General features: G+C 40.6%; 1 protein-coding gene across 1 annotated transcript; it reads right to left on the bottom strand.

The window, feature by feature from the left end:
• Positions 1–917: 917 nt before the first annotated feature.
• TRERF1 (transcriptional regulating factor 1) lies at positions 918–22569 on the bottom strand (the record flags this gene model as incomplete). Its single annotated transcript, XM_079532648.1, has 14 exons — positions 918–1239; positions 1906–2114; positions 2604–2792; positions 3545–3658; positions 4523–4611; positions 9854–9929; positions 11103–11206; positions 11928–12067; positions 12811–12871; positions 14990–15359; positions 18553–18801; positions 19709–19859; positions 20583–20629; positions 21202–22569. The coding sequence occupies 14 exons, from the start codon at positions 22567–22569 to the stop codon at positions 918–920; spliced, it is 3489 nt and encodes a 1162-aa protein (XP_079388774.1).
• Between the last annotated feature and the right edge of the window lie 1444 nt (positions 22570–24013).

The following is a 24013-nucleotide window of genomic DNA, read 5'->3' on the forward strand; positions in this document are numbered from 1 at the left end:
CAGACAAGAATGTCTCCTTGTATTTGCCTAAGAGAGTAAGCTCCTGCAATGCTCAAAAATATGTTCCTAAAATCACTGACATGGCTATTCAACAATGTGATTTATTGTCACATCAAAATATATTTCCTGTGCAATCTGATTGCCAAGGCAGTGTTCTTGATTCAGTGTTCCCATGAGTTGATGTGAACCACAGCACAATCATCCTTCTTCAATTCCTGAATTAGGTCATTTTAAAATCAGCAGATCAAAGCCTTGATAGAAATGAAGCTCTAAAATGTACAATGTAACCAAAGCTTTTATGAACTGCCTAACATATATGCATTAAGGCAAGACAGAACTGAAAAAGTACTGTGATACTAAAGATGATACAGTCACTCCTGTATTTATTTCACAGTTAAAGCAGATTTTTTTCTCTACTTCCCTTAAAATTACAGCACAAAGAAAAAGAACATAATCATCTCCTTAATAAAGATGACATTTAGTTTCTAGAAGATGCTGGAAATGATCCAGTGCAGGCAAAAAATAAAATTAAAAAAAATCCATCAGAAATGTGTGAAGATATCCTTGTAAGTGGAGTAAAGTGAAACCTGGAAGAGTTTAAGACTAAAGATCCTACCGAGGGAAATGACAGCAGAACCGTGACCTTTTCCGATTACTGGCCTTGGAAGACACCAGCAAAATAAGCCCAGATAAAACACCTTATAAGAATATTTGTACCAAGTATTTATTTCCTCCCCCCAGAAACACAAATTAATAAAAAAAGGGAAAAAAGCATATTTCTTTTCTGGACCTGGATAAAAGAATTATCATTTTTCATCAGGTAGTTTACAATCAGTGGGGAATAAACGAACAGTCCAGGTTCCCTGACTGATGCATTCAGGGTGTGCTCAGTAGCTGTCTTTATCAAACAACTTTATTTACAACTCAGCATCATCCTGCAGTAGATCTGCATCTTCATCATCCAACAAAAGGTCAGCATCCATGACTTCATTCTCTTCCATGACGCCACCTAACTCCTGAACAACATCGTCATCAATGTCACCGACATTTCCAACATGTTTAACCAAACTCATGTGATCCAGAGGGATCAAACTATGCCCAGCTGGCCCAGTAGTTCTCACAATAGTGGCTGCCATTTCTGCTGCCACTGCAGCTTTCTGAGCCTTCTGCCTTTGCTGTTCTTCATGTTGTCTGTGTGTCTTCATATGAGCATTGCGGCTTTTGATTTTGAAAAATACTCTAAAATTTTAAAGGGGAAAAAAAAAAAAAGCAGATAAAAGTACATTGCTTTTGATGAAGGGAGCCAAAAAACACTCAACAACCTATCAGTACATTTGCCTCCTTGTCCTGAAATAGAAGTCTGCAATGCCATGGTGAGAATTTCAGGGACCGACTACCAGATTTGTACATCCTGTCAGCATCAAAATGGCCTACTCTGACTCTGCTGAAGCTATTTTGCAGTTCCTGCAATTGCTTCAGTATCTATGCACATCCTAATTCTGCCTGAGCTCAGTTTCACTACATTCTTCCACAAAAAGCAGAAAGCGGAGGAATCTCATGTTAGAATGGAAAAACTCAAGCAAGGAAATAAAGAAAGTTACCCACGCCCATGCCATGCAAGTCTGTAACAAAGCAGGAAACTGGAGTGTCATATGTAGGAACTCTAATAGAGAAGTAAATTCAGGAATATTACATGAAATGCTGCAGGGGAAGCATCCAGATTGTCATGCAAACCTCCAAACTGTCATGCAAAACCTCTGAAGAATTTGGTAAGAGAACATGATGTTTTATGGGGAAACTGTTCTTTCGAGACCATGAGAGCAAAATAGTTTGTTGCAATACTATTCATTTGAAAAACCAATAGGCAGAGGCGGTGCAGTACTGCAGACAGTTATATTCACTTACTTGCCACATTCCTTACAAGGAAAAATTGTTGTTGGGTCGGTCTCGCCACTTGTTGTGCTGTGGGCAGGTGAACTCTTGATGGAGCAGTACCCGCTCTGTGTACCAGATTTCTGCTTAGTGCCTGCAATGGTGCATCGTGGCTTTGTCACCTGATTTGTACCTCCATGAATGCGAGCGTGGCCATTTAGTGCTTGTCGGGAACTGAACACCTGATGGACAGTAGAGTGGAGAGAATTAAAAATAAAAATCAAGACAGAATTCACTGCAACAGGAACTGCATGAAGAAGTATAATGAATGCATACAATAAAAAACATCTGTACGTGTCAGATATGCACATTAACAATTTTCCCGTTCAAATGTTGCTTGCTCTCAGCTATTCCCCATTAGAATTAAACTAACCTAGTTGTAATAAAAGAAAACCAATGAGCTATCTTACTCTTATAGTTATTTAATAAAAAGGTAATCAGGGCTGTCATTACACAGCACTTCTCATCCCTACATCATACAATTCTATGTACAGATCAGCATACTGTCTGTATTGAATAATAAGGCATTTCAAAGCAGACAAAATCATTTGTCCAAAGATATTCAGGAGGTATCACTGGCCAGGAATAGCCTAAACATCTGATTTCCAAAAATCACTATATGTTAAGATACGAAGCCCCCGCTATTATTTGAAGACATCAAACACACGTACAGCACCACAGTCTGGCATTTCACAGATGAAAGAGGATGAAGAAAGTGAAAGACTCTGAAGGGTAGGCAGGTCTATAGGTCCAACAAGAGGGATAGCTGGTGGGTCAGGAGACTTCTGCATTTCCCTTTCTTCCTTTCTGTCTTCTTCAATCTCCTCATCTTCCTCTAACACTTCCTCTTCTCCACTTGTCTGAAATAGATGGAGCATTTAAGAAATACTAGGAATATGGCGAAGTACAGACACTAGTGGACAGCAGTACACAGCCAAGTCTGCTTCTAGGGTTCAGTGTTTTTCCCCATCCTGGCTGAAATTCTCATCTTGCTGGAGCTACCACAACTTCACAGATAAAGTGCAGGTAATGAAGCTTCACTGCTGCACTCAAAATGCCCTCCAACTATAGTACAGAGTTATGGTCCAGAAGCCTACAGATGCCAAGGTGCAATACTGCCCCCCACTTTTAGGATGGTGATGTACACTATATTCATAGTTGAATTAAATGATTTAACTTAAAAAAAATTACAAAAAAAATCAAACATGCCTCTTAAGAATGCTCGGAGTACCTTTAATTCAAGACCTTGCACACTATGAATTCATTGCCAGCCTGTATAAATGCTAGTTTTATCACAGTGTCTGAGCTTTTCAGGCATGCGTGGTCACACATACATATACAGAGGACTGATTTATAGATGTTTAATAGTTGAACTAGAGTTAGACAATGCACTGGTCAAAACACTACAGTCCAGGAATACAAAACTTCGGTGTAGCTGAGGTACCAGAACATTCATACAGAATATAACTTAGAATTATGGAATAACAGAAGTCAGAAAAGACCTATCTCACCTAGCTCATGTCCTATGTCACCTAGCTCAACTTCCTGCTCAAAACAAGATAAACGTCAAAATTATCAAGTGTTACATTGATATGATTTCTTCTGTACTTACCATGCATTCCTCTCTCTTCTTCTCTAAACGTGTTCTGTGTTTCCGTCCCCAGCGCAGGATTTTCTTCCAGGTATAGTAGTATTCCACGCATTGTGCAACTGTCTTAGACTTAACCTGCAGTTAAGTAATTGCAGAAATAGTTCAATCTCAAGTTTTCATTTTAATTCAACACAACTTTAATATATTCCAAGAGAAAGGTTTTATTTACCAAATATTCAAATGGAGAAATAAAGGCAATTCAGATACAACAAAAATACTCTTGCAGAATAATTTTTTTAATTATTGTTTGTAAGTCAAATTTGTGTTGACTGTTTCAGCTCCAGTACACTTCCCTGGAATTCTCTAGATTCTAACTGGATAATGACTGAGGATGTACACTTACAGTGTGTATATATATATATATATATATATATATATATATATACTATATATATATATATATATATATATGTATATGTATATATATATACACTCCAAGAATTAAGATTTGATTTTCAAAACCCTGAATGTTTTCCAACATTTTAGCCAACAACCAAGGTATTTAATTCTGCCACACAATTTGTCCTTTCCGCTTTGTGACACAACATGTCACAAATGAAGCTCAAACACAATCTCACTTTAAGAACACGTTTCAAGGCACAACACCTGTGACATAGGTAGCTGTTAACAAACTGCTGCAGAACACAAAGGCATTATTAGTTGGCCACCGCGTGTGTCCCACACTCACAATGCCATGACTTGGATTTCAGTGTGTCAGTTTTTACATATAATAACAAGAGGAACAGATTATTTATCTTTTTACCGGTGCTGCAGTTGCATAAAGAAGTACATCAATGGAAAATACCACTCCTTACAGCATCCTTCTATCTGCTACTAGTTCTATGCCTGCAATAAACTGGTCTGTCACTGGAGGGAAACTGAAGGGGAACAGAATGCAGCAAATGGCAAAAAGAGTTGGTAGGACAGAAGCCACCTTACCATTTTCTGTACAAATATAAAATCTTTGCTGTAGGTGGACAATGCCTCTTTGAACAGCCTCCTTTCTTGATGTGTCCATTTGTCGGAGCCTTAAAAAAACAACACACAGTGAATTCATTAAAAGCAATGAAAGCCTACCACCTTGATGTTGATGTAACACCAAAAGTGGGAAACCTCAAGCACATGCTTGTGACTGCTGCTACCCAAATGCAAGTATGGCTGTACTGACTCAGACTTCAAGTCCACCTAACCAGCGCTCTGTCTCCAGCAGCAGTCACAGGCAGTTGCCAAGGAAACAGTAAAATCAGGGCAAGCAAATATAACGCCTCTCCCTAACTTCTCCTAGCCTCTGACCACTTGCAGTTCAGAGGATTTCTTTAATCTGTTGCGATTTGCTTATTTCATAACCACTCTTCTAAGTGCTGATGCAATCTTCTTTCCAATTAATTGGGTCTCTTGCCACCACAATATCCTTTGCCAAGGAGTTTTGCAGATCAGCAGACCTTCTGCATGAAGAAACCACCTCCTTTTCTTTGATTCCTAGCTCCCAAGTAGCTTCACTGGATGACCTCTTGTTCTTCAAGTGGAAGAAAAAACAAACCCATTCTTTACCATCACTTCCATGCTATTTGGGATTGCATTTTGTTTCTGTCACTTCATTTTTTTCCTCCTCTCCAGACGAATAAGCCCAAGTCACTTCTACACCACTGGTCATGACTGTTGTCCCTCTGTGAACACTTCACTACTAAAACATTCCTTTAGAGACACAGGGACCAAAAAGGCAGATAATACTCAATCTGCAGACCTGCACAGTGGCACCACCATGTTCTCTAGTTTCTTAACATCTGACTTGTGGTTATTTTTTTCTTTAAGCTTCTGTAAAATGCAAAGGTGACATTTTCATAGAGCTACCATCATAATCCCAAGGACTTTTTCTAATGGGCAAATATCACCACGGAGTTGATCATTTTAGACGCAATGCTTGCACTGCCTATTCCTACATACACCACTTTATCTTCAGCTACACAGAAGTCCACCTATTGTTTAATTCTCCAGACACTAACTCTCAAAAAATCCCTTCACAGCTTTTCACTTGTATGGCTTGAGGTAAAACACAAATTCTTTGAGATTGAGGCCTCAAGTAAACGGAGAGGGTACAGCAGTATGAAAATCATGCAAAGTGCTTCCTGATCAGTTAATGGAAGCTGTACATACAGCTTTCAAATATTATTATTCTGTTTGCTTCACCAGCCTAACTGCCCATGAAAATGCAAAATCAACATTTAAATAGAAATAATGTGTGTCTCCTCAGCATCGGTCAAACAGAAGGAACACAGAACTGCTCTACTGCATCAAATACCAGTGTCTTGATTGTAAGAGTAGGCATCACTTACATTAAAAGAAGGATATACAAGAAGCCATAAAGCAGATGCTTTGAAATGACTCTGAGAAGATTCTACTGCAGTCTGTCTGAGAGTATGTGGAACTTTCATCATTAAAAGAAATTGCAAATGTTCCTGTCAGTGTTACCATTCTCCACACAAATGCTTGCCTCTGCATTGAACTCAATTAACTTGGGCTTGCCACCATGTGTGGTATTCAACTCTGCAGGTTATTTAAGTCTAATAATATACACATTTTTTATTAACTGCAAATGTTTTGCTTTTCAGTGTCAATTCCCAGGCTCACAGGCCTAGAGAGAGTATCTCATCACTCTGTTATATACTGAAAACTACAAAATTAACTTTTCTGCAACCTGTTTTCTGTACGTTTTCCCAGTACTGGCTATAAGCGTGCATTAGCTATTTCCACAGAGATTTACAGTAAAGCTCTCAGTTTAAGTGTCAAAAAAAGGCACTGGCTTCAAGCAGCAAATTTTATTTATTCTGTTATCACCCAAAGATCTTTCTGCTGACACACTGCCTTGCTGTCTTTCCTTCCCTGAACCAGTGTTGTTCCCTTTCTACACCACCTGCCACTCATTTGCTTTCACCCTCCCTTTGAGAAGGGGTAAATGCACTAATTCAATCCAAAGCCTACTCTACTATGCCAAAATAACATTTTAAAAAGCTTGACAACAGCCCAGGATGGATTTTAGTTTTCAGCAAACCTCTCCAGTTCTCTCCTGAAATAATAATAATGATAAAAATCACTTCTTTGAACTAATTCTATTGTACAGCTAGGGATAATTCAGGCCTTACAGATTTTCCCCAGTAGCTACGGTATTAGCAGAGACCCTTATAAGATTATGAGGGTTAATTGGAAGTAACCTAATTAATAGAATAAACCCTGCATTAGGAAAAGAAACAGAAGAAAAGCTGTTTTTAACTCCGGTTGCTGGGAAACCACTTTTGCTCTTGTTAGCTTGAGGGAGACATACAGAATGTGTATAGAGAAATCTGCAATGCAGCAAGAAAGAATTTTGGACTTAGGAATACAGATCAAATTTTAAAGATGATCTTTAGGCTTAAACATTTATTATACATTTCTGCCATATTAAAATACTGGTTTTGCTCTGATTAACTCACAGAAATATCTTTTAAGGATTTGGGGGCTTTTGGCCCAATCTGTGGGTTTCAAGGGAACTACACCTCCACTTAGGGAGCTCTCCTTGAGAGGCAGCTCAAATCTATTCCATTCAGCATATGCTAGATCTGACCCACACACTGTAGCATCTATCAGAAGTTTTAAGACTACCTGAAGCACGCTATTTCAGAGAACACCTTTCCTGCCATTCTTACTGCAAGAGACCTGAGAAATTCCACTGCTCAAATGAAAAACAAATCAAGCATCTAAAAAAGCACTCCTCTTGTATTGGGCACGTGCTCCCCCTCTCTTCCCTAATACACCGTCCAGACAAATCATAGAATCGTGGAATGGAAGAATGGTTTGGAAGAGATGTTAAAGCTCATCCACTTCCAAGCCCCCTGCTATGGGCAGAGCTGCCACCCCCAGCTCTGGCTGCGCAGGGCCCCATCCAACCTGGTCTTGAATGCCTCCAAGGATGGAGCATCCACAACTTCTCTGGGCAACTTGTTCTTCTGCATCACCACCCTATAAGTAAAAAATGTCCTCCTAATATCTACTCTAAATCTCCCCTCTTTCAGTTTAAAACCATTCCCCTCTACCCTATAACTATCAGACCAAGAAAACAGTTGGTTTCCCTACTGTTTATAAATTCCCTTTAAGTACTGGAAAGCCACCATGAGGTCTCCCCAGAGCCTTCTCTTATCCAACAGACAGCAAAGGATAAGGATGAAGAGAGTAGTGTGTTCTTCCAAGGAGCTGTCAGTCAACATGCCCCACTCTCTTCGTGAACAGAAAGGACTGAAGTTTTACAACTTCCTCTCACAAACCAACAGGTTTCAAGGACAAGCTACCACTTGAATCTTTGTCTGAGGTCAGTGCTGAGTCTGAATATTTACTGTCTGTGGTATCAGTTGATTCTCAGAAGTTCACTGTCATGCTCTATTATGGTCTACTCCACCTTAAATTGTGACCGTTCCTGATAGCTGTTACTTCTGAATACAGAGCAGGAAGCCCAAAGAGTTAACTGAAACAAATACCACTTCAAGTTACATTAAAGTATTCACACATTAGATTTTGAGAAATTCCCATATGCCTCGAGTGGCTGCTTATCAACCACAAAGACTATAATTCAAGAGCTACACAGTGCTAGAACATAGCTGTCAATGTAAGCTGCAATCACATGCTGCATTTGAGAGCATTATTAAGTAATGCTTTGTCTTGTTATTTTCTGTTGCTTAAATCCACACTGCTGAGATTTTGTCGGGCTCTAAAATACAGACAATTTCTTTTCCTCCTTAAGAAGTAGAGCTATTCTAATGTCCACAGGTTTCAGTGCTAGGTACAAATATTAGCATCTTCCCATGTGAAAGATGAAATAAAACATATTTCCTAGCTCCTCCCAGCATCACAATAATACACTTATTAAAACTACTGTGAATTTGCCTCAGCAAAGGCTACTGCTCCTCTGACACAAGCAAAAATTTTTTATCTGCTGAGCTAATTGAACCTCTCACTGATGATGAGGCTGCTGGGATCTCTCTTCATCTCCCTGATTTCCTCCCCTGGCCCACCTCACATATGCTTTGTGTTACCTCTTCAGACAAGAACCCCAGTTACAGCTCCTGGCTTGACATCCTCCTTCATCCAGCCCCATGTCCACCCTTTGGACTGCAATGCAGTTGTTTTCAAAGGCACAAGCTATCTCCCTCCTCTAAAAATCACAGAATCACAGAATCACAGAATTGTAGGGGTTGGAAGGGACCTCCAGAGATCATCGAGTCCATCCCCCAAATCTGATCTTCACCGTCATTCACTCTTGTGATTAGCCACCATCAGACACATTTCTGTTCTTGTCTCAGGTCCTGGCCAGGAGTTTGTTACAAAAGAGTCCTTGTTACTTAGAAATCTGCTACAGTCAGCAAGTAACTTAATTCTACACTTAAGTGACACAATGAGTATAACTGGAAATGAGTATATGACCCTGAACATTGTGATTGTCTGACTGAATACCAGAAGATTCTCAGCTTATTTCCACCACAGCCTAAACTGGAGATAAAGTCTTATGTCCCTTATGTAAAACTCCATGTGTCAAAGTAGCTGTTAGGCACTACAAAGCCTTGAGCAACAATGTGGACTTCTGCAGAGGAGGGACGTTTGCTAGCTTGAGCTATGCTTAGGTGATGATAACATCACTCTGTATTTCACAGAGCACTTCTGCTTCATAACTGAGATTTTTGCTGTGTTTGTTAAAGTTGACACCATTCCAAACCTGTTTCTTTTAGGCTAGATCCATGCAAATAGAGGCTCTGCATTCTGCACAAAGACACAAGAGAGCTATAGTACTGTCTCTTTCGACGGATGCTCATGATTATCACATTCACAGCACCACATTAGAAGAGAAAGGCATTACAGCAGACACAGAGTAGGAAAACACAACAGAGTAGGAACACCTTACTGCCTGTAAATTAATAATCTATAAATAGTAGCAGTTTTAAAAGAAGATCAACATATTAAATTTTAGTTAAAGAAAAATAAAAACCCAAGGCAGTTCTAAACCTGCAGAACCCTACACAGAAACATGAATACAGGGTTTCTCTACATAATTCGTCAAGTAAAACTGTCAAACTTGTAAACAAAAGGTTCTGGAAGTTCCACTCAGCACTGTCCACATCACCCTCTATTAGAGGCTGCCATCCCAGCAGCAGACAGCAGAGAGTGCAGCGGGATCCCACACACCAAGCCTGGGATGCCAGCCTTGGACTCTGGATACAGAGTAGATACAGAAATCGCAAGGAAACGTACCAGCATAGTGGTAATTTGCCAAAGGATGACACTTCAATCTCACTGGCTTCCTCAACAGCAGCTTCTCAACAGTAACCTAAATGAATAAGCAGAGAGAAAAGAAAAAAAAAAGAATTAGCAAATGCAGTCAGTTGCTCCATGCATTTGTATTTAGAAGGCTATTTGGTAGGATAATATGAAATCAGTTTGGTTTTTTTTTTTTGTCATAAAAAAAAAATCACAACAAATGATTCCAAACCCCACTGACACTGTAGCCGATGTAAGAGCAATTAATGCACACTTGTCTGTCCTTAATTAGCACAAATGCGGCTATTATCAATGTCCAGCAATTCCCTCCCTTCTCTTTGCCACAAACCAATGCAATTACAGTGTTTAATTTGATAGTATTAATACTAATATTTAATGACTGATTTGGTAACTTTTTTTTAGAACATCTGCTTAAGTCAACATCTGCAAAGAATGACACCAAAATAATTAGTTCTAGTTCGGATCATGAAGAAAGGTGATTTGGGGGATTCCTGATTTTTATCCCTGACAATGCATACCCCCATATAGTAAGTTTCAGTTTCTGACAGTCACCTGTCTCAGAGCCCTCAGGTACATCTAATTGAGCCTGAAGAAACTGAGATGTGAGCTAAAGAACACTGTGCCGGCCAATCTTGCCAGATTCATTCTGCGTTCTGCTTTATTTTGTTTTAAATTGGCATTCCAGAAGCTGGGGCAAGGCTTTGTCTTTCCTGAATGCTAGGCAAAATGGAGATTTAGCCTTAGTTAGTAATGTCCCCATCACAAAGCTAATGCAAATATTTGAATACATTATTTATATGAGAACTGCATGCAATTACCTCGCAGTTCTGAACAAATAAGTAGATGTGATTGCTGCTACAAAAAACGGAGTTGTTGTAAGGGCTAAAAGAGGACTAAGCTCTCTATGGCCAAATACAAAGCTTGTGAAATATCAGGTCTGGAGAAAGCACTGGGAGACATTCAAAACCCCAAGGCTATAAACTAAGTAATCTTATCTATCTGAAATATACAGTAAGCCTTCAGAGAGGCAGTGCTTTGAAATTTAAATTTATTAAAGAATAAAAGGGAAAAGTCATTCCCCAAAAATGTTGCAGGATGTTTAAAGCATCACTGCTAATCAATCAGAAATCTCTTTTTTATATAACCGTATCTAAATCCATTTAATAAAGCATGCTAACTTATCTGCAAAGAGGAGCATCTCTCCCTTTTCAGCTTATCTTACCATAATATCTCCTTTTGCCTCAAAGAGAGAGTGCAAAGCATATTCTGAGTTAGTTCCTCCACCAGGTAACACGCTGGAACAGCTCATATTTAAGAGGTCTTCCACTGTCAGAAACAAGTCCACATGTTATTGCCAATACAGTACCTGTCAGTTAAACAACCTGAGACAAGGATCCTGCAATGTCACTCACAGGCAATGCAGTCCAGGGCAGCAGCTTTCACATTCTCCCCTCCCCCCCCGCCCCAGCAACTATCTCCCGATTTCAGGATCACTCTCTGAGGAGAGGATATGCCTGGATTTGCAGAGTGCACCCCTGGGGTGTGATGGGGCATTACAGAGCTAGAGACAGAGGCCTGGCTGTGAGCAGTGGCTCGCACAGGCACATATGGTCACTGATGTTGCTGCAACAAGAAGATTCCAACTAGGGCATAGAAAGGGAAATGCACTGCACTAAAAGCAGGAACAAACTCTGCTCAGGTCTAGGAGGAGTCATTCAGACAATCAAATTTATCTATGTTATGGTCACAGGACAAACCCAGGAGCCACCTCTCATCTGTGATCTCTGCCCTTATCATGCAGTTCATTGCCCAAAAACCTCAGCAATGACCTATGCCTGTTTGCTACTAGAGAACACTTCATCTGCACTTCACTTTAAAGGCCTATGATACTCTGAATCTGTAATATGTAGTTCTGGTCTCTTGCCCTGCACTCTCAGTAATTAATGCTGTCTTGAATGTTTTGTACAGGACAAATGAAAAATCAATGGGAATTTCTTCAGAAGGCACAAGGTGATGTATGAGCTTCTAAACCAGCAAGTCATTGTACCTCTTTGTTGGAAGACTTTGTTCTCCAGTTCTGGCCACGGTTTCCAAACCAGAGTAGCCTTGTGCACATCTTTCTCCATTAGCAATTTATCCTGCAGCTCAGGAATATCAGCCTGGAACCTGGACCCAATATTAATTCGTCTGTAATAACAAATGAGCAAATAGGTATTCAACTACACAACGTGCAGAAAAACCAGAAGTCACATTTGTGTTCACTTTGTTTCCAAAAAAACTTTTACTATACTGGAGTGGCAGGAAATTGTGTCAGATTGCTTATTAAATGCTTTACTCTCAACAGGGTAAGTATTTTGAGTATTAGAGAGAATTGATCTCTTGGGAGGAAACTAAAATTTCAGTGCATGATTTAAACTATATCAAGACATCGTACCTTACAGATAACCTGAGTGAGCCTATGCACAGACTGCCTAGCAAAAAAGCTAGATGCAGGAAACACTAGCTTTCTGTTCCACAGAGAATGACTCTGCGGTAAAGAGCAAAAAGACATTACTGTCAGGAGGGCAACCTTGCTTGCAGACTGCCCCAACGAACCCACCACACAACGTTTTCCTCCAAAGCGCCAGAGGCAACATAAATATAAAAGCAAAAGTAGTGGAACTGTACGTTCGTGTGGTCCTTTTCCCGGACATTACCAAAAGTTTTCCACCTTCAGCAACTTCCGCTAAGCATCTCCTAACATTTTAGAACCAGGACATCCATATCTCCCACAGTCACTGCTCCACATACAGTAGTAGCCTTAAACACATCCAGTCCAACACTTTCAGGCAGCTGAACACTACTTGCTTGGTCCAAAATATTTCATGCTCAAATCCTAAGCTGAAGCTAGTCTACAGAAGCAAAGACAAAAGAAATATTGTTTTTCTTACGGTTCAACAGTCTGTTCGCCAGGGCCAGGCGTCACTGGAACTACACTTCCATCAATGCTATCTGAAACAGAACAGAATTCCTGAGTTTACAAAATATTTTGGTAACAACCATGCTGATGCTCCTCCTCCCAGGCTATACTGCCACATTCCTATTAACATCCTGCAGAAATCAGACATCAAGGTACCTCTGAGATAGCCAGCAACACCTGGGATATATTTGGCTCAAAATAATCTTGTTCATGCATAATCAGGTGTATTTCTCATGTAAAAGAGCAATCAGGCACAATACATGGGATTAAGAAACAGCTGGGAGGTTAAAACAAGTTCACTTTAAAGGTCACAGCATCAATAACAACTAAAAGTTTTCTGTGTTCTGCTGGTCTGCATTAGTCAGGGCAGTAAAATGGCTGAGTACAAAGAACACACACAATATTTCAGGTAAAAATATTAAAGCAATCCTTAAAGCAATCCTTATTTTGGTATTTGGATCTGTAATTGCATATACAGAAATCAGCTATACACACTTCTCTTTGAAACAGAACTTTAGTTTAGTTTAGTTTTTTCCTGTTTCTATCTGAAAAGAGGCGGTTTTCTGTCAGTGTGCCCTAAGTTTACAAGGCTATGCAATTGTAACTATGTAAGGCCTTTCAGCGATGCCTCACCCCTGCCTCTGATTGTATCCATCAACATTACATCTTTGTTATACCTTCAGTAACTGCTACAGCATTCTTGGACTTGTTTGCCACAGTCAAAAAAGTTTCTTCTGTAACTCTCTCTCTGTAACCTATGATTTCATCTAGCTTGACTAAAAACTACAACCTCTGCAAGTCAGAGGTACCAACACTTAGTATTCTGAGAACATCCTTTCACTAAAGCACCAAGAATGTCTTCTGTGAAAATAAATAATTTTGTAAAAAATTCTGCATCAAAATATATCCTCTACCTCCACTCCTACTCCCCCGAACAAAAAAACCAATCCTGCAGTCAGGGGCTTCCATTTGGCTTCCGCTTTTTTAGGAAACTAACAACTACATTTTAACAACATTACAAGAATATAAAAGATTTGCACCCAGACCACCTTCCTGAAGGAGGAGATAGCCAATCCCAATTGGCAGCTCCAATCCCAAAAGCAGCTCCAAAAAATAGTAGGCAGACAGGCAGACAGGAAGATTTTAAGTCAAATTTGTAAGACTAACATAGCTCAGAATCTATGCCTTCCCCAGAGCATGACATAAGGCTATAGCATTTACCCTTGCTCTCTCCAAGAAAAAGCCAGCCAGCATAGGTAGTTCATGTCTTTTTGTCATTTGTTGAGCATTGGTGCAGTTCTGCACCACAGAAAGGAAAACGGGGCTAAAACCAAATCAGCACTAATTACAGGAGTTTGTCACATGGCTGTTGTTGACTCTGAAGTCAGTGGTTCTAATGGCAGGACAGATATCAATTTGCCAGCTTCCAAGAGGAGAGCAGGAAAAGTGATATGAGCTTCACTTTTTCTGGATTACAAGACAGAGGTGGTGGTCTGGTGAGTAAGACTTTTAACTTGCTTCTTAAGTTTTCATACTAGTAACCTGTTCATTTTACAAAGCGAAAAATGAATTGAGAGCAATTGAGAGCAATGGGAGCTCTAAGGCACCGTTAAAACATACAAGTGTTTGGTGACCATGTCTGAAGTAACTCAGAGTGCAGCTACCACCTTCTTTCTGCTGGGAAAATTCTTCCATTCTATTATGGAAAAATGACCCTTCCTCAATATTTAGGTATAGAAATAGTCTAGATTGCTATAGGTTAGAAGCATCTTAACTTGCATGGGTTTCTACTACCATGATCAAGTATGATTAGGCACCCTTTCTTGCAAAACATTGAACAAAATCAGAAAATTAATCCTATGTCTCAAAGCAAGCCTTTTCCTTCCACTTCAGAAGACCCTATGTATGCAGTCCTTACAAAGGCAGACCCCACTGAAAAATCACAGCTTTATTCACTGGTTAGGCTTCTCCACTCATTTTATGCTCTACAAAATCCAACGCAAAACCAACAACCAAAGATGGATTTTTATGGCACTGCAACATAACGAGCCATGCACACGTGTACATGTAAAATCATCCATGAGATAACACTAGAAAAGAGCACAGCAGTATTCACTACGTAACTGCCACACTCCGAACATAACACTTACTGGACCGACAGAGGAGCACCCGTGGAGTTGGTGTGAGTGGAGTGAGCGGCAGCTGAGTGTGCGAGGCACTATGAGATGATGTGATAACACTACTGAAGAGACCAGACCCGTGCCGAACAGGACTAAGCATCGGTGGTGGAGTGTAGGGGGGGAGCTCGTGTGTTCGGTCCAGCAGATGGTCTCCAAGGACACGGGGAGAGCGAAGCTGGCTCTGGTACAGCGTGGCACCAGAGTGGGATGTGCTGAAGTTGAAGGAAGGAGGAGGTATGAAGAGAGGTTCAGGTCTGTGCCGATACTTCTTCTTGTCTGGTAATGGTTTGAAGTTTTCTTCCAATTTTGCAGCATTTTGATGAGGTTTTTTGCTAATTTCCTAAACGAAAACATACAGAACATTAATACTTAGCTATACTTAAATGTGGTTTGCATTGCACACAATCCCCTACAACCTAGGGCATATATTACAACCACAGTAAAGCAGATACCAGCAAGCAGTTATTTGGGTGCTGCCACAGTAACCCTGGTCAGTACAGAAGCTGATCCTGCCTAGACACCACAGGAGAGAGAGGAAAGTCAGGAAGAGCTGCCTTCCCCTCCCACATGGATCCCTTTGGGTCAAGGCAGGGCTGAGCTCAGGCATGGACTTGGGGAGGCCTCTGCTATAACTTTTGAAAGTGCAAAGAACAGCCTTCCCAGGGCTGTAATCTTTTTGCTCACTCCCAGCACCTCAGGTACTTCTGTTTGCACTGAACACATACATGCTATTGGAAGTTATTTCCCTATCTAGTCCCACTTCATGTAAGATGTTTTCCAATGCATTTATTTTGTTAGGCTAGGAAGGACGTATAAGCTCAGTGAAAATTACTGCAGCACTCAGCAGCAGGGAAAGAAAAAAAAATGTAATAAATTCAAATTCTTCGGCTCTTATCACTGCATTCCCATCAGTTTGAGTACAGTCCAGCTGCAAAAAATCCTGAACTTAACCCTCTCCTCTTTTCCTGGAAGGAAATTAATCTTTTCCCGTTCGGGAAATTAAAGTGCTCTAATGCTCTAGAGTTTGAATGTTAAACATCATTTAACACTAAATATCCCCAAAATCATAGAAAGCAAAAGGTACAGAAATTGTGAATCCTCAAACCTCTCGGATTTCCTGAGGGTGAGCATGAAAAAAGTTTACAGGGTATACTTCAAAAAATGGACAGAAGCTGGAAGGTGAACACAGCAGTAAGTACACTACTTCCAGGTGTTCAGACTGTAGATCTTACTTAGGATCAACTTCCAAAGCAGAAGAAAATTTTTGACAGATATTCCAGATGAATCACTCCAGAACGTCTGCATCATTTATAAATACTATTACTATATAAAAGTAAATTACTATGATGTATGTTTAGACAACATATATCTTTACACCATGGGTGGTTTCTGAGAATCACATTCACCCAATAAAACTCATGTTAGAGGAGCATTAGCACTGTCACCCTTTATCCGTTATGTTAATGCATTCCAGCTTGTGGAAATGTTTTTGATTACAGAGGTCCTGTCCTCTCTGTTAGATCATGGCTGTATCGTCTCCAGCAGCTGTTGACATCTTTGCTTTCCAAAAGTTAAGTTTCAGAAAATTCTTCCTTTTGTAGGAAAAAAAAAAAATAGCTGTTTTACAGAGAATTTTGTAGATAATGAGCATTCAGAATAGCAAAAGGGTGAGGGTCACCTTTAACCAGAGACACAGTCCATTATCATGGTAACCATTCAGTGTTCAACACAGGCCAAGGGGGAAAACTCCTAAACTTAAGAAAACAACACCAAATACAAACTAACACTGACTACTAAAAGAGATATGGATGTTCATAGACTCTCAACGCAGAATCACGCCAATACTTTTCTGAAGCTCCAGGAACTGCTGCCCATTATTCAAGATTTTATGTATCTACCTGGGCTCTGCTGCCCCACACTGACAAACACAGTCCTCCCTGGACAGAACCCATCACCTCACCATCCTGTACTCTTGCTGAATATTTACTTCCTTTAGCTATTTGATTTTCACCGATTGCATCAATTTGTGAACGCTTTACTGGACAACTGAAAGCACAGTACAAATACAACACAGCTCCTGTTCCTTAGGATAAAAAAATGAGAGCGTCCAATAGCAAAATTCCCTTATAGAAGAGAAAGGAACTGTAGATCTCTTGATCTTTGAGTATTCCCAGTGCTATTGCTTATATAAAAGATAGGATCTAGAAAGGAAACTCTTTGAATTTAGTTTGCTTGGGCAATGATAAAGGCTTGCAAGCATAATTTTGAGTGAATGAATGCGCATTTAGCCAGACACTGGTAGATTTAATCACAGTCACTTTATAAGTGTTGCAGAAATACACAAGCCCAAGCCACCTACTCTGGTGTCTCTAGAAATCTCCCACTCAGAGCTCACAAATTCAGAAAAGACTGTCCCTTTCCTCTCCAGAAACTAGAAATAGTAAAGTGAAGCTGCACTGCTGAGTTACAAGCTAAGTACTGTGACATGCTGGCTTCCACAATAGAATGGAAATTAATGTGTAAAACCTCCATCTAAATGGATAAGAGATTTTCAGATTTTCTGTGTATTTAAATTAATGTGTATGTCCGAATGAAGGATCAGGAGAGGGTGATAAATACACAAATACTATAAAGAGCTACCCACAACTGTACATGTTGTTGCCTCGTCTTGACGCCAGATTCATGAGGAGGAGGAAAAAAAAAAATTCACCAGAGCATGTCTCTACATCATAGAGATAATACTGTAGAGTGCTTTATGCTCCTCAGTAATCACTTATCATGATGCAGTCTGCAAGTACGGATTCAAAGAAACGAGCAGCATCTATTCCTGTGCTGGAATAGAAATAAACAACACCACTTGTTTCAGGACTCTTCGGGAAAACAATAAAGAGCATTCTCACATCTCACTCAAGGGCTCATCAGTTCCTTGTGCTGCCTGACAACTTCAGCTTTATAAATGACACGAAAGCAGTAAGCATAACTATTTTTCCTATGTCAGAATTCCAGTGATTAACCCTTAGATCTAATGCATGCAGACAGAAAGGGGAAAACGACTTCATTGTAAAACTCAGCCAGCAAGCTTCATACTGGCTTAGAGTGCTCACTAAGTACTACACACTGCTTTCCTATTTACAGCTGAAATAAGAAGCACATACGTCTGATTTAAAAAACAGGAAGAAACGAAACTGCTGAATTTAAGCAATAACATAAAAACAAAGCAGCCTGAAAAGGAAAAACAAAACCAGTAAAAAGATACTAAATCCCTTTGTTCTAGTGGGATAAAAAGAATATCACATTCCAATTTCGAATGACTTGTTTTCAGCTGAAGTCTCAATTCCTCAGTAAAGAGAAAATTAGTATTTTCCGAAGTCTGAGGAAGAAATGATACGATGCCACAGCCTTTTTTGCTTATTAGGCATCATTAAGATTCCAGAAAATGTTCTAAAACATGAACATTTTAGAACACGGCAGCACTATAAGCAAAGGGATTTAACAGACACAGCAGACTTAGCGGCAAGAAACGCAGCACTCACAGAGGATGAGCAGGGGTTGGCCACTTTTGGACTGCACGGTGGAGAGAAAGTCATCTTCACGAGAACGGGCATCTCATCGTCTGACATAGAGCTGGCAGACTTGTCTTTGACTGTGGCAGTGCTGGCAGAGGGCTGCGTGCTGGGTTCGGGTGACAGAAGCTTTACAGGGACAGACACTGGCATGACGATGGGCGCGAGGCTATCCACCTCTTTAGGCAGCGGCTGCTGTGGTGGCTTCTCTCCTTCATCCTGTACAGACAATTAAAGGCTTTCAGCCCAAGCGAGGGAGGGCCACTTCTGGATTGATAAACTATGCAGTGTATGCACTGTGGCTGAGAAGAAGAGGCCAGGGTTACAATACAGAAAATAGCCTTGCTTCTTGGACTCTGCATTTGCCTTGAAGGAAGTTGACAGGTTACCTGACTCCTATGTAGGATTTAGCCTCAGTGACAAATAACCACATTAAGCATCTTTATAGGATCACTTGCAGAAGGGGCAATAAACACATGCCCTTCTTTTATCACTATAAAGGCAGAATTCCCCATCACTCACGTAGAACCTGGTAGCTCTCTGGCTTTCTGTAGTACTCCCCCATCAAGAGAGAATTTTTAAAATATCAGGACACTGAAAAACTGGTCGATGGGGCAAATTGCCTTTATTCAGAACAATTCAAACCCACATTTTTCATTTCGTATTTGTTGATACCTGTAGAACTACAACACTTTGGAAGAAAGCTGTCAAAGATTCAATAATCCTGCTCCTTCAGTTAAAGTCTGGGAATGCTTCCAATAAACATCCCTTAGTCATCTAAGTAGTCCAAACGAAAATAAGGAAGACTTGATGTTCCTGATATTTCTGATATAATAAACAAACACGAGGGGAAAAAATTCAGAAGCTTGTGCCATGATTTTGTAGAGTGTTCTCGTAATGTGCAGAGACATAAAGAGGCACAAATTTTGTTCCGTCCTCCACCATTTCTCACTTTTAGGTGAAACTGTAAATCATCAGAATTATTTGTGTGCCTCTACATAGACGGGGTGTGACATAAAACAGTGCCGAGGAGAACAGGTATGATAGCAAAGCAAAGCGTGGCAAAGCAAGCAAACATCAACATGTAGAGAAGAGAATCAAATACTGAAGTAAAATGAACTGCTACCTGTTTGAAATTAGGAGATGTTCTTACTCCTCCATGAGACCTCATGTGACCATTCAGAGCAGGCAAACTCTTAAACTCCTTCAAGCATACTGAACACGTTAGCTTGCTCTTCCCATCAGCTCTCTCGGGAAGTGTTTCTCTGTTCAGGCCACTATTGTTAGTTGAAATTTTTTTAGCATGGAACAGAAGAAGAGACATCAGTTTGGCATGTTCCTTTCATTGCAGAGGAAGATTTTCTTTTTGTCAAGGAAGTCAATAAAGTTTTACAGCTACACTTTTAAGAAGCCACAGGTAAACACTTGGTGAGTGCTCTAGAATACATGGGTGATAACCCAGATCAGTTGCTCGCAAGATACGGAGAAGGAAAGTTTTGAGTAGAACATGCTTGTCAAAACATGACTCTTGGCTTGGATAAATCCAAGAACCCAGGAGAACTAATGTGACAGACCTTCAAATTCAGAACACTCGGACGTAATGTCCCTAAAAAGGACAGATAACAATGTTGGAAGACACCTCAACCCTGTAAGGGTGAGATCTTAAAAAAAAAAAAAACCAGAAGGTCTCTGCTGCTGAAGTACAACTGCAAACCATGCATCATCAGTCGTACTCTTAAAAATGCAGTGTTAAGTATGGAGTGTTCCTTTATTGGTTTGGATTGGTTCACTTTTTGTGGGCAAAGACAAAGCATTCAATTTTATTATGGAGGGATGGGGAATGGAAATCACACAAACTTATCACCACAAAACACTAAGATAAAGATGTTTCTAGAAAAGAAACATCTATGATCTTCATGGAGTGCATTCCTCTCTCTTCAAACTGCAGCACTCCTTTGTATTTCTTACATTTAAAGCAAGAACACAAAAAAATATAATACCTTTGTTCTGGGGACAGTGGCTGCAGTCTGCCATCTGACAATTGCACCTGCCATTATAGGAAGAAAGTGGAAAAGAGGGGAAAAAAACAAAAATAATTTTTCAGGAAATTCTGATATATAAATGAAGGTTCTGACAGCTTTATTCTTGTATTTTGCATATGCTTCTACTAATATTGCATGCCTCTGAATTGAGAACCTTACATTTATCCAGCAAATCAGTGCCTCCACGAGCAATGCTAATAAAAGCTTTCTTACACTCACCTCTTGTTTGAAGGTTTCCCTCTGCTGCAGTAGTATTATGTTTGGAAACAAGGAGCTAAATTTTTATGCACATTGAGGCATATGAGTGTTGAAAAATGAGCAGGAGCACCTTGACTCTGAGCTCCCCAAACTCTCTCACGAGGGAACCACTAGCCTCGCAGCAGCTGCTTCATGCTGCTGCCCACTGGCCCAAAGACAAGACAGCGATGTAGAACTCTGTTAACACAGTTCTCCAAAACATCCCAGCAATGCCCACTGCTCACATCTTGACTACCCAGCTCCACCATAACATTTCATTTGCATACCTGGCTGCTTTTCCGCTGGACAAGTTTGAGCAGGGATCCAAAATGTCACCTACCTGAGGCCACCCAGGGCCGGGAGAGTCTTGCTGAGAGCTTCTGTTGTTCAGATGTGCTCCTGAGGATGGCAAAAGAGTTCGATGAGGTACAGTGTTACCCGCAGAATTGACCTCCGACCGCGCAGGATCCTCAGCTGTCCCCGGTGGAGTGAGGCCGACGTGGGAGTTCAGAGATGCAGCTCTGCCTTCACTTGTGTATTGCTTCTGCTGGTCGTGCTGCTGCAGCAAACCCTGCGGGTACAAATGCCTGTACTGTTCGTGCGGATCCTGGTAGCAATACGGAGGCGCTGCTCCCAACTGGATGAGCTGCACAGGATGACTTGGATCCTGGGGGTACTGGTGGGGTTCATGCACAGTCTTTGGATCGGGTTCCCTGTGATACGGAGGAAGCTGCAGTTGCATTTGTTGCTGTTGTTGCTGTATCTGCATGACAGGCTGCGTTTGGTAATACTGAGCTATTTGCATCGGACACTGCCTCTGCTGCTGCTGCCGAGTTGGCTGTTGCTGCTGCTGTTGGATCTCATGTATTGAGAGTCGCTGATGTCCCTGCTGTGGCTGAGCATAGTACTGAGTCTGCTGCAAGTGCTGCATCTGTTGCGGTAAGAGCTGCTGGGACTGCATTTGTTGAACGTGCGTCTGTCCTTGCTGAAACGCAGAATGAATCTGCATTTGTGACAAATGCTGCTGGTAGTCATAGTACAACTGTTGGTGCTGCATGACTTGCATTTGTTGCTTTTGCTGTGTGCTTGCAAAATTCTGCGTCTGCTGTGGCACTGGTTGATATCTTTGTATGCTGGAAGTTACAGGCTGTTGCTCAACTGCTGGCTTCTGGGACAGTAGCTGCCTGAGCGCACTGTCACCAGAATTATCCGCCATGGAAGTCTCAGTGTGTAAAACCTGAGCCATGTTGTTGACTTGAATTCTCAGATTTTGGTTAGCAAATACTTGTGTAAAAGAGTCCAACTTATGCAGGACCCCACTGGTAATTTTTTGGGATCGATTTTCGCTGGGTTGAGAATAAGAATATTGGTATCCATCGTGAGATTCCCCCTGCCCAAGGGGGCTCCACATTGCGCTTTGATTACTCAAATTGTTCCGCACTGGGACGTGGTTTCCTGAGCCAGAATGCGTCCATGTTTGTCTAAGTGTATCCATTGACCCAAGACTTTTTGAACCTACAGGCAAAGCTATACTGTCTCTTGAATCTTGGGGAAAGTGAGGGGAGAGAGGGGACGCCTGGGGAGCATCTATAACAGATGTCCCATAACTATGATTTAGAGATGGAAGGGAGTTCATTTGGTGTTGGTAGTATAAGTTCTCATTGCTGTTGGCAGTATGGTTAGTTTTATACAATTGCTGGTCCCCCATTTTTGGTCACTTCTGTTCCAATCTTACAGGCACGCGAACCATTGAAATCTCTATGAACCCTGAGATAGCTGAGTGAGGGAGTGAGGGGAGGGAAGAGAAGCTAGGATTACTTATAATTCAGCATGTGCGTGTGCAACAGAAAGACTAAGATTTCCTCCAGTCTGTCAGTAATTCCAATCAGACTCAGCGTTGCTTCACATCTTCAAAAAATGGACCACAGCGCAAATCTTACACACAGTAATAGATTCAGTGTGCCAGGCATCTACAGAGTAAGAGAAAATAAGAGTAAGTGTCAGCCTTCTACACATTCTGTTATTGTTATTGCCTCAAAGGAAACCAAAATCTCCTAATTCAAAATGCATAATCATATACAAAATTGTAGTAGCTGGCCTACTCCAGTGCAGTTAAGTTACTTCATCTCATCCCATTATCCTGCTTCATATCTAGTTCTCACATAAAATCATTCTGCCAGATCCAAAAAGTCCCATTCTTTAAAACCGAACTTTTTATTTCTCCTGATGCATATGAACACTTGAGCAGCTTTAGCTGGCCACATATTGCTCTCTTTTGACTAGCTTTAGACAGCTTACTATAAAGCCAAACCATCTTTTCTAATGCTGCTAGTTGTCAGAAGCAAAACACTCAGTTTATAACACAGAATAACAACAGATACCTCCACAAAGGCCTGAAAAGGAAAGTAAAACAAAAGCCAGGGCTTTGAACAAAGTTGACAGAACTCAGATTACCAGTACCTGTACAGGACCAACACCTAAAAGTACAAACAAAGAAGTGAATTGCTGCCCAGAATTTGCACAGAGAACTGCAGAGCTTCTCGCAACTTCCAGGGTACTTACAACACATTCCAGTGGTATGAAAATACACTGTCACTGAAGAATAAGAAGCAAGACTAATGTTCACTGCTGTAACAAAACAAAACAACAACAACAACAAAGTAACCAAAAAACCCATACTACAATCAAAAATCACCAGCATATAGATACTCAAATGTATCTGTGCTTGTAGATTTATTTGGTTTTCCATTTGGAATCTGATTAATGCTAAAACCAAATAGGTCCTTAGAAATCACACCTTGGAAATCAGAATCAACAGAAATCTGTTAAAGTCATTCATCTTACACCAGGGATGCTGATTTTCAACTTCTGCTCTCCTCTCTCACATTCCTTCAGTTTGCAATATTTTAATAGACTAATTTACAGTAACTGCAACCATTTATCATTCTTACCATATAAACCACAATTCAAAGCAACATTTTAAAGATGCCTGTACTGTCTTTCAACATTTCAAACAACAACAAAAAATAAAGGTATATTACAAGGTTGTTCCTGTTTTACGGTGGGAAGTGATCACATTGTCTAACGTTATGCACACATGCACAAAGGCACAGTATGCCTATGCACATACAAGTATGTTTCAATGCAAAATA

This window comes from Tetrao urogallus, assembly GCF_951394365.1.
Source record: "Tetrao urogallus genome assembly, chromosome: 2".
Classification (NCBI taxonomy): Eukaryota; Metazoa; Chordata; class Aves; order Galliformes; family Phasianidae; genus Tetrao; species Tetrao urogallus.